The sequence below is a fragment of the Coregonus clupeaformis genome, chromosome 18 (genome assembly GCF_020615455.1).
Source record: "Coregonus clupeaformis isolate EN_2021a chromosome 18, ASM2061545v1, whole genome shotgun sequence".
NCBI classification, from domain to species: domain Eukaryota; kingdom Metazoa; phylum Chordata; class Actinopteri; order Salmoniformes; family Salmonidae; genus Coregonus; species Coregonus clupeaformis.
This window is the reverse complement of record NC_059209.1, coordinates 20,287,194-20,298,744: the sequence shown is the minus strand read 5'-3', so window position 1 is coordinate 20,298,744 and position 11,551 is coordinate 20,287,194. Positions and strand designations below refer to the sequence as shown.

At 41.9% G+C, this 11,551-nt stretch overlaps 1 protein-coding gene across 1 annotated transcript in view; it reads left to right on the top strand.

Moving 5' to 3' along the window:
• cemip2 (cell migration inducing hyaluronidase 2) overlaps window positions 1-11,551 on the top strand; it is a 66,843-nt gene continuing 55,292 nt past the window's right edge. Inside the window, exons 1-4 of the mRNA XM_041862673.2 lie at window positions 1-189; window positions 1,743-2,087; window positions 2,281-2,421; window positions 4,180-4,747. Of these exons, the coding sequence (XP_041718607.2) occupies window positions 1,763-2,087; window positions 2,281-2,421; window positions 4,180-4,747 (1,034 nt within the window). The 5' untranslated portion in view covers window positions 1-189; window positions 1,743-1,762. The remainder of the gene's footprint in view (window positions 190-1,742; window positions 2,088-2,280; window positions 2,422-4,179; window positions 4,748-11,551) is intronic.

The window sequence follows — 11,551 nt, the reverse complement described above, 5'->3', positions numbered from 1 at the left end:
CGCGCATAGGAAGGGCGCTGGCGGTCTACAGCCCCGAAGCATAACACCATGTAAAAGTATAAAAAGGACACAGAAAGCAAACTATTGACTTTTCCAATTATTAGTTCCGTCAGTCCACGCGTCGGGACAACGCTTGCTGTTGGGAAGAGAGCGAATGGCCAGTGAAATCACAGATTAATCCCGTGAAAGGTAGGAGACCTCACATTGTTCCGATGGTACCGCAATCAGCCCCGGGTGATGATGATAGAATTTTCCCACTGTAGCCAGTGGTGTAAAGTACTTAAGTAAAAATACTTTCAAGTACTACTTAAAACGTTATATTTTTTACTACTTTTACTTTTACTTCACTACATTCCTAAAGACAATAATGTACTTTTTACTCCATACATTTTCCATGACAACCAAAAGTACTGGTTACATTTAGGATTCTTAGCAGGACAGGAAAACTGTCCAATTCACGCATTTATCAAGAGAAAATCCCTGGTTATCCCTACTGTCTCTGATCTGGCGGACTCACTAAACACAAATTCTATTTTTGTTTTGTTGTTATTATTATTATTATTATTATTATTATTATTACAATAATTATTATTCTATATATTTTTTTTTTTGGGTGGCGGGGTGCTTTGTTTGTAAGTAATGTCTGAGTGTTGAGTATCCGTAAATAAATAAAAAATAACAAGAAAATTGTGCCTTCTGTTTTGGTTAATATAAGGAATTTGAAATGATTTCTACTTTTACTTTTGATACTTAAGTATTTTACTGGGTGACTTTCACTTTTACTTGAGTCATTTTGTATTAAGGTCACTTTTACTCAAGTATGACAACTGGGTACTTTTTCCACCACTGTCTGTAGCCTATGCAGACCAAGCGACTGAATATTTAACAGAAGAATGTTATGATTATTGCATATTAAAAAGTGGGTGCTTGGTACTATATTGCCTTTTTTTTTTTACCAAACTGCGCACTCCATGTTGTTCAAAAGTTACTCCATGTATGGATGCAACGTGTTTCTGTCAGTGGAGACAGAGGTGTGTATCCACCTGTAAAGTACTGTTTAAAATAGATATGTGACCAAAATCCACCACTACATCCTTCATGCTACTCTACTATTTCACTCTATTTCACTCTACTCTGTTGCAGAGGTGTATGATTAACCCAGTCAGTTACTTAATCCTTTCATAACTTGAATTTCTGATTAAAGGAATGTATTGAATGTGTATGAAGCACATATGTATGGTTAATATGTTTATCTCATTGAAAGAACACAGTTTGATGCTCATGTATGATGGGACTGTTGCTGACATAGGCTTAGGCCTAACTATTAAATCATTGGCTAGTCAGACCCGTTTTCCTCTAGTACTCAAATTGGTGCCGTCTTTTGTTCTCTTTTAACGTGGGCTTCAGAATATAGAAATACATTGAACATCTCCTTCATTACTCTGGACAAGGGCAGCCACGGTCATTCCCTCTAAACAAACAATTCCAGGGGATTGTCCTGGATGGTCGGATTAATGATACATTTCAGCTAAACTCCCCACCTGAGGAAAACAGTAAAGGCTTGCTGGCTCATTGCCTGTTTCCCTGAGTTTAAGATCTCATGATTTTTCCACTTTCACTCTTCCCTCTCTCTCCCTGCCCCCCTCTTATATCTCTCTCTCTCTTTCTCTCTCTGTCTGTGTCTCTCTGTGTCTCTCTCTCTCTCTCTCTCTGTCTCTCTGTGTGTGTGTGTGTGTCTGTAGGTAGGTAGCAGACAGATACCATGCAGATAAGCGATGGCCCCAGTTACTCCCCTGTCTTTGTGGCCCCGTCCAACGGTATCCACCGGTCGGCAGGATTCGTCCCCGGCAGGGTCGTACCCGTCCGCTCCCCGCCTCCGACCAAGGCCCCACCCCATCCCCCCCTGAAGCCCATTGGCACGCCTCCTGAGCGCCGGGCGACCTTTAGCCTATCAGAGGAAGGCCAGCGCCTAGAGCGTGCTCAGAGTCTGAGGAAGAATACCTTAATCTGCTTCGGTGTCTCCCTGGGGGCCTTCTTCCTCTCGCTCATCCTCATCCTCAGCCTCACCAGTGGAGACGTGTTGGACGGTGAGTGTGTGTTTGTCTGTGAGTATGAGAGTGTCATGAGCTGTTAATACTGACCTGGCTAAGGTACTTAGGCCCATTGCTCCACAGGAATCATAGACTGAACTATAGTCAATGACCTATCATACCCTGTTTTGCTCTATCTATGTGCTATGTCAGTGATGTTGTCTTTGATTGGTCCTGTCTGTGTGTACAGAGAACTGTCCAGACCACAGCTCCTCCCTGAGCAGCTGGAACCCAGGTCACAACCCAGAGAAGGCCATGGTCGTTCGGAGGGGAGATCTGTTTCGATTGGACTCTTCTGCCACCTTATACTCCCTAACCATCCAATCAGGAGGTAGGTTAGGTCCTCTCTCTGGTCTGATTGCTGTTTCCGGCTAGGTCAGAAGTACAATGCATTCGGAAAGTATTCAGACCCCTTCACTTTTTCCACATTTTGTTACGTTACAGCTTTATTCTAAAATGGATTCAGTAGTTTTTTTCCCCTCATCAATCTACACACAATACCCCATAATGACAAAGCAAAAACTGGTTTGTAGAATTTTTTGCAAATTTATAACAAATAAAACACTGAAATATCACATTTACATAAGTATTCAGACCCTTTAATCAGTACTTTGTTGAAGCACCTTTAGCAGCGATTACAGCCTTGAGTCTTCTTGGTTAGGATGCTACAAGCTTGACACACCTGTATTTGGGGAGTTTCTCCCATTCTTCTTTGCAGATCCTCTCAAGCTCTGTCAGGTTGGATGGGGAGTGTCGCTGCACAGCTATTTTCAAGTCTCTCCAGAGATGTTCGATCGGGTTCTGGCTGGGCCACTCAAGGACATTCAGAGACTTGTCCCGAAGCCACTCCTGCGTTGTCTTGGCTGTGTGCTTAGGGTCGTTGTCCTGTTGGAAGGTGAACCTTCGCCCCAGTCTGAGGTCCTGAGCGCTCTGGAGCAGGTTTTCATCAAGGATCTCTCTGTACTTTGCTCCATTCATCTTTTCCTCGATCCTGACTAGTCTCCCAGTCCCTGCCGCTGAAAAACACATCCCCACAGGATGATGCTGCCACCACCATGCTTCACTGTAGGGATGGTGCCAGGTTTCCTCCAGACGTGACACTTGGCATTCAGGCCAAAGAGTTCAATCTTGGTTTCATCAGACCAGAGAATGTTGTTTCTCATGGTATGAGAGTCCTTTAAGTGCCTCTTGGCAAACTCGAAGTGGGCTGTCATGTGCCTTTTATTGAGGAGTGGCTTCCGTCTGGCCACTCTACCATAAAGGCCTCTTTGGTGGAGTGCTGCAGAGATGGTTGTCCTTCTGGAAGTTTCTCCCATCTCCACAGAGGAACTCTGGAGCTCTGTCAGTGTGACCATCGGATTCTTGGTCACCTCCCTGACCAAGGCCCTTCTCCCCAGATTTCTCAGTTTGGCCGGGCGGCCAGCTCTAGGAAGAGTCTTGGTGGTTCCAAACTTCTTCCATTTAAGAATGATGGAGGCCACTGTGTTCTTGGGGACCTTCAATGCTGCAGAAATGTTTTGGTGCCCTTCCCCAGAGCTGATCCTCGACACAATCCTGTCTCGGAGCTCTATGGACAATTCCTTCAACCTCATGGCATAGGTTTTGCTCTGACATGCACTGTCAACTGTGGGACCTTATATAGACAGGTGTGTGCCTTTCCAAATCATGTCCAATCAATTGAATTTACCACAGGTGGACTACAATCAAGTTGTAGAAACATCTCAAGGATGATCAATGGAAACAGGATGCACCTGAGCTCAATTTCGAGTCTCATAGCAAAGGGTCTAAGTACTTATGTAAATAAGGTATTTCTGTTTTTTGTTTTTAATACATTTGCAAAAATGTGTCAACCTGTTTTCGCTTTGTCATTATGGGGTGTTGTGTGTAGATTGACTAGGAAGAAAAATAATTTAATCAATTTTAGAATAAGGCTGTAACGTAACAAAATAGTCAGAGCATGCAATATTTGGCACTGGGTTCCGAGATGAAGTTGAGGATAATGTCTTTCTCAATAAAGTAACATTAAGAACATAGGCTCTGCAGAACGGATTGTTTTTATGTTTTATAATTTATATTTGTCTCCACACAGGCCGAGTGGTCTTTGCAGACAATACTGAGGGCTCCAAAAACATCACTCTCAGGACGCGCCATGTGCTGATTGAAGATGGGGGTTCGCTGCACATCGGTGCCCCCAAATGCCGCTACCGCTCCCAGGCCACAATCGCCCTGCTGGGCCGTTCGGACGAGAAGTCTGTAGCTGAAGTACCGGAATTGGGACGGAAGTTCATCGGGGTGCGTGGAGGTGCAACCCTGGAGATTCACGGGATGGAGAGGCTGTCGTGGACCCTCCTGACCCGCAGCGTTCCCTCCTCTGGCCTAGCCACGGGGGGCTATGCCTTCCAGCGCAACTTTAGCCGTGGCATCAACCTGCGTGTGGTGGACCAGGACACGGCCAGTGTGCTGTTCAGCGAGCGCTACGACACGCACGAGTCACGCAACGACAGCCGCCGGCTCACGCAGCTGCTCCAGTCGCTGCCTGCGAGGCGCATCGTCACGCTGGCCGTGGGAGACTCGGCTGTCAAGAGCCTGCTGGACGAGACCAAGAGAACCATCCAGAGCCTGCTTGGTAGTACGTACGTCCATGATCTCAAATACAGGTAACAATACAGTTGAACACAAAATCAATATAACTTAATGAATTTGGTAAAGAATAGGTAGACGATGACTTGAGATGGAGTCGTAGGTGGTGCAAGAGAATCATCTCATTTGGGAGCGTCACAGCGTGTAGCGCATCATCAAAGGAACTGTTTATACTTCCCATCTCATGGGGGTGATAGAGGGTTTGTTTTACTCTGTCCTTCAAGTTCAAGCCTAATCATTCATGTCTTATTGAGGCGCACCCTTTCCTTCAATACCGTTGCCAGCAGAATCTAATTTTATCTGCCAGCAGCATCTGTCCAAATTCCGTCAGGAAGTGCACGGCTGGAGAGTTAAGTAGGCATGCTTCCCAGATTTGTGCAAAATGAGCTGACTCAGTCGTTTTCGCCTTCACACAGAGTTCCCGAACAGGTCAAAAACACATTGTCTCCCCTGAACATAGAGAAACATACATCATGTTCACTTAAATACAGACCTTTAGCAATGCAAGTGACTTGAATACAGGACAAATTATGTTTTTTTGTGCTCTGCTGTAAAACCATTCAAATAGTCTAGTTTTGGGTATCTCACTGTTTTAGGTGTAGAGCTCAGGGCCCGGTTGCATAAAACATCTTAAGTTAATTTTCCCCATATATTTTTATTTAAAGTTTACTTAACTTTAAGTCAGTTGCACAAAACATTTTAAGGCGATTTCCCCCTTAAATTAAGTGAAAAAGTTAAGGATGCCTATGAGGTCCATTAAGTGCTTAATACATTATGGATATCAACGTAAACAGCATTTGCCCTGGTTCCAGCTAGCTAGGTGTGAAGCTAGCTACTTAGCTGAACAATGGAATGTGCACAATCCATGGCTACAAAGCTAGCTAGCTACCTACTATGTAAGTTAGCTTGACGTGCTAGAAAGTAATAGAAACAAGTGGAGAAAATAGTAACTAAAAGAAACGTGTTTTATCTTCTGAATCAATGTGTTTCTCCTGTCTTGAATGTAGAAGTTGAATTTTGCGATCTCCCAAAATAAATACGACCTCTTTGAGGAGAAGTTCAGTGAATCAGGTCGTCTCCACAGTGTTGCCAACTATTATCAAGGAAAGTAGCTGTTGGATGCTCCATTTGTCGCTAGAAGTCGCTAGATGACGTCACAACGTAGTAGTGACATCATGTTAATTTGCGCATTCGCTTTAAAAACATTTTTTACATTATTTTTTATGCTTATGCTGTCCCTCAGTCTCTCATGCCATGATCAATTCTCCAAAGCAAACTAAATCGTGAAGGAGAACAAAAAGGAACTGATTAATAAAAAATAATAAAATACAAATAATTAAACCGCACAGAAGAAACACAGTAAAGTAGATAACATTTTTAGAATGTTTGTTATTATTATTTATGCCTTGGCGAGCTGTGGTGTCATTTAATAACAAGGAACCAATTTAATAAATTCACCTCACTCGCTGCTGCAGCAGCGGGGAGAGGACCGAGAGGCGGGGGAAGGGGCGCAAGTGACAGGTGCACACCAGTGGAGGCTCCTCAGAGGAGGAAGGGAATTTTATAAAACTAGTGAAACTATACTAAATATATTCATGTCACCAAATAATTGATTAAAATACACTGTTTTGCAATGAAGATCTACAGTAGCCTCAACACCAATTTGTAGGGTAGCACCATGGTGAAGCTGGAGGACAGCTAGTTTCCTTCCTCCTCTGGGCACATTGACTTCAATACAGAACCTAGGAGGCTTGTGGTTCTCACCCCCTTCCACAGACTTACACAGTAATTATGACAACTTCCGGACGACGTCCTCCAACCTATCAGAGTTCTTGCAGCATGAACTGACATGTTGTTATCCACCCAATCAAAGAGAATTAATCTAGTACTGAAAGCATAAGCTACAGCTAGCTAGCACTGCAGTGCATAACATGTGGTGAGTAATTGACTCAAAGAGAGAAAGACAATAGTTGAACAGTTTAACAAATTCATATCTTGAAAAATGAAGGAGACGCGAGAGAGGGAGAGGTATATTTTGTTGTATTTTTTTCACTTTCACAGCTAGCAGATGCAGCTAGCTAGTTTAGCCTACTCAAACACCCAGCTCAAACAGAGAGGGATACTATGTTGGCTAGCTGGCTATCCAACACTGGAACTCTTCCAAGGTAAGTTTTTGGTTTGATTAATTTATTGCCACCGGGGCCCGCCGGTGTAACTGCTAAACTGCTTGCTGCTGACTGTACACTCTACTGAATGTTTATAGCGGGTTTACTAACGCATTAGGTCTAGTAGCTATTTTGAATATGATTTTAATATGGTGACAAGGATGTAGGCTGTGTGTAGCGGTTATGATATGAAGGTATGGCTTGGAAAGGATTTGCGCCTGGTCACAGAAAGCTGATGTGTTGTGCACTGAAGTACACAAGCGAAGGGAAAAGGTGAGAGGAAGAGAGCACATAGATGCGAGAAGGAATATTACGATCAAAGGGATCATGCTGTTTGTATGTGGCTGCTATGAAAGTGAACTGTGTTTGCGTGTGATCAGGGGTGTATTCAAAAAAAACTTTCTTAAACGGAAGCAAACTGAATGAAACGGGGATAAACATAACTGAATGTAACCAATAGAAACTCTCGTTTGCAACTGTTGGACTAATGATTACACCCTAGATCAGCTAGATGCAGGCGGTGCAAGGCGGTATTGAATGTTTCAATGTCTGTCATCTTGATTACTAAAATTTCTCTCGACCTGTGCACCTACGTTGTAAACTTTAATTCATAGGCTAGGTTGTAGCAACCTTGTGATGGTATAGGGAAAATGTATGGGAAGTATCATGTAGTAGCTTAAACCTATCAATGTTACATTGAGCTGGGTGAATGGAATACGAATGACAGTCATCCAATATGCTAGCTAGCAGGGTTCAGGTTATTTGTCAGTGTTTGTACCCTTTGCCAAAGTTTGAAAAAATGGCGTTGTTTAGAAGAAGTGCAAGGGCGAATTGAGTTATTGCACACGCCCACTTTATAGAGTATGCACACAGGCAAGCTTGCACACACACACCATGGTTTCCGTTAGCTGGTAATTGCCGGCTTTTGGCCAAAATAATCATAAATGAAAAGCCGGTAAATGCAATTGTTACCTGCCAAATTGACCGTGAAAAAAAAAAAACTGTAGGCTATCAGCGTCTCACCCATCACTTTGCAATGTGAACTGGAGACATTATGCATTTTGAAAACATACATAATTGTTTGAAACCTGAATGTTTTACTTCATATTTTGAGGCATGCCTTACCTTGCTTGTAAATCTGACCATAGAAACGTGGAGGCAATTATTTTATAAAAACATTATAGGCAGGTCATGAGTTTCAAGTTTGGGGAAACAAACAATTTATCCTACCATTTCTACCGATCTGCGTGCCAGTTATGATTTTCATATTCACATTTTCGTGGAACAGTTTCATTTCAATAATAATGTTTTCATTTATCAAAATCATTGTCACTTGGTAATTCAAATGATACAAATATAAAATTAAACTAATGCAAGAGCACCAGCCTCTGCCATATGGACACATTGATACACCGTGATCCTTGGCGGCTAAATAGCCTAAATGAGCGCATGGAACTCAGAGATGGCCAATGCAGCCGGTGGCCAATAACTTCCATTGTCAACTAAATAAAAATAAAGCCGACAAATAAAAACAGTAGAAAATACAGTTGAAGTTGGAAGTTTACATACACTTAGGTTGGAGTCCATTAAAACTCGTTTTTCAACCACTCCACACATTTCTTGTTAACAAACTATAGCTTTAGCAAGTCGGTTAGGACATCTACTTTGTGAATGACACAAGTAATTTTTCCAACAATTGTTTACAGACAGATTATTTCACTTATAATTCACTGTATCACAATTCCAGTGGGTCAGAAGTTTACATACACTAAGTTGACTGTGCCTTTAAACAGCTTGGAAAATTCCAGAAAATGATGTCATGGCTTTAGAAGCTTCTGATAGGCTAATTGACATTTGAGTCAATTGGAGGTGTACCTGTGGATGTATTTCAAGGCCGACCTTCAAACTCAGTGCCTCTTTGCTTGACATCATGGGAAAATCAAAAGAAATCAGCCAAAACCTCAGAAAAAAATGTGTAGACCTCCACAAGTCTGGTTCATCCTTGGGAGCAATTTCCAAATGCCTGAAGGTACCACATTGATCTGTACAAACAATAGTACGCAAGTATAAACACCATGGGACCACGCAGCCGTCATACCGCTCAGGAAGGAGACGCGTTCTGTCTCCTAGAGATGAACGTACTTTGGTGCGAAACGTGCAAATCAATCCCAGAACAACAGCAAAGGACCTTGTGAAGATGCTGGAGGAAACAGGTACAAACGTATCTATATCCACAGTAAAACGAGTCCTATATCGACATAACCTGAAAGGAAGGCTACCTGGAACGTTTGACCCAAGTTAAACAATTTAAAGGCAATGCTACCAAATACTAATTGAGTGTATGTAAACTTCTGACCCACTGGGAATGTGATGAAAGAAATAAAAGCTTAAATAAATCATTCTCTATACTATTATTCTGACATTTCACATTCTTAAAATAAAGTGGTGATCCTAACTTACCTAAAACAGGGCATTTTTACTAGGATTAAATGTCAGGAATTGTGAATAACTGAGTTTAAATGTATTTGGCTAAGGTGTATGTAAACTTCAACTGTATGCACGACTTCAACTGTGTGAAAAATGTAAGTCGCTCTGGATAAGAGCGTCTGCTAAATGACTAAAATGTAAATGTATACTGATAAATTCTGGTTCTTTCAATCACATTCATCTCTCTATTCAGCCTGTCTGCCTCCCTTTCTATATGTCTTGACTTGAGCGATCATTAGTGAAGTGCAACATTGTATCAAATCATTCAACTGGATCTAGCTGGAAGCTGTCTCTAGTGAACTTGTAACATTGTACGTTATCAACTAGCCTATTCCAGGCCCTTGGAGCTTCCAGCACCAGTAAGCTCAGGACAGACAGTTGTTGTTGCGCAAAGGAAAGGTATTTTATTACGTTACCACTGGATATATGGGATCATCAGATGTTGATGATGATGATGATACACTCAACAAAAATATAAACGCAACATGTAAAGTGTTGGTCCCATGTTTCATGAGCTGAAATAAAAGATCCCCGAAATGTTCCATACGCACAAAAAGCTTACTGCTCTAAAATGTTGTGCACACATTTGTTTACATCCCTATTAGTGAGCATTTCTTCTTTGCCAAGATAATCTATCCACCTGAAAGGTGTGGCATATCAAGAAGCTGATTAAACAGCATGATCATTACACAGGTGCACCTTGTGCTGGGGACTAAAAGGCCACTCTAAAATGTGCAGTTTTGTCACAGAACACAATGCCACAGATGTCTCAAGTTTTGAGGGAGCATGCAATTGGCATGCTGACTGCAGGAATGTCCACCAGAGCTGTTGCCAGATAATGGAATGTTAATTTCTCTACCATAAGCCGCCTCCGTCATTTTAGAGAATTTGGCAGTACATCCGAATGGCCTCACAGCCGCAGACCACGTGTAACCACGCCAGCCCAGGACCTCCACATCCGGCTTTTTCACCTACGGGATCATCTGAGACTGAGATCTGAGATTGGTGGAGTGCTGCAGAGATGGACTCCAAGTAGTAGAAACATCTCAAGGATGATCAATGGAAACAGGATGCACCTGAGTTCAATTTCGGGTCTCATAGCAAAGGGTCAGAATACTTATATGAATACTTATATAGTTTTTTTTATCTGTAATGATACATTTGCACAAATTTCTAAAAACCTGTTCGCTTTGTCATGGGGTATTATGTGTAGATGGATTAAGATTTTTTTTGACCCATTTTAGAATAAGGCTGTAACATAAACAATGTGAAAAAAGTCAAGGGGTCTGAATACTTTCCGAATGCACTGTATACACGCGCGCGCACACACACACAAAAGTATGTGGACATCCCCTTCAAATTAGTGGATTCGGCTATTTCAACCACACCCGTTGCTGACAGGTGTATAAAATGGAGCGCACTACCATGAAATCTCCATAGACGAACATTGACAGTAGAATGGCCTTACTGAAGAGCTCAGTGACTTTCAAGGTGACACCGTCATAGGATCCCACCTTTCGAACAAGTCAGTTCGTCAAATATCTGCCCTTCCCGGTCAACTGTAAGTGCTGCAAATCTGTCATCAAGGCAAAGGGTGGCTATTTGAAGAAACTCAAATATAAAATATATTTTGATTTGTTTAACACTTTTTTTTGGTTACTACATGATTCCATATGTGTTATTTCATAGTTGTGATGTCTTCACTACTATTCTACAATGTAGAAAATAGTAAAAATAAAGAAAAACCCTTGAATGAGTTTTGACTGGTACTGTATGTGTCTGTGTATATATAGATAGAACAAAAATATAAACGCAATATGTAAAGTGCTGGTTTCATGAGCTGAAATAAAAGATCCCAGAAATTTTCAATAAGCAAAAAAGTATTTTGCTCTGCAATGATGTGCACACATTTGTTTACATCCCTGTCAGTGAGCATTTCTCCTTTGCCAAGATAATCCATCCACCTGACAGGTGTGGCATATCAAGAAGCTGATTAAACAGCATGATCATTACACAGTTGCAGCTTGTGCTGGTGATCAATAAAAGGCCACTATAAAATGTGTAGTTTTGTCGCACAACACAATGCCACAGATGTCTCAAGTTTTGATGGAGTGTGAAATTGGCATGCATTCCACCAGAGTTGTTGCCAGATATATATATATATTTTAC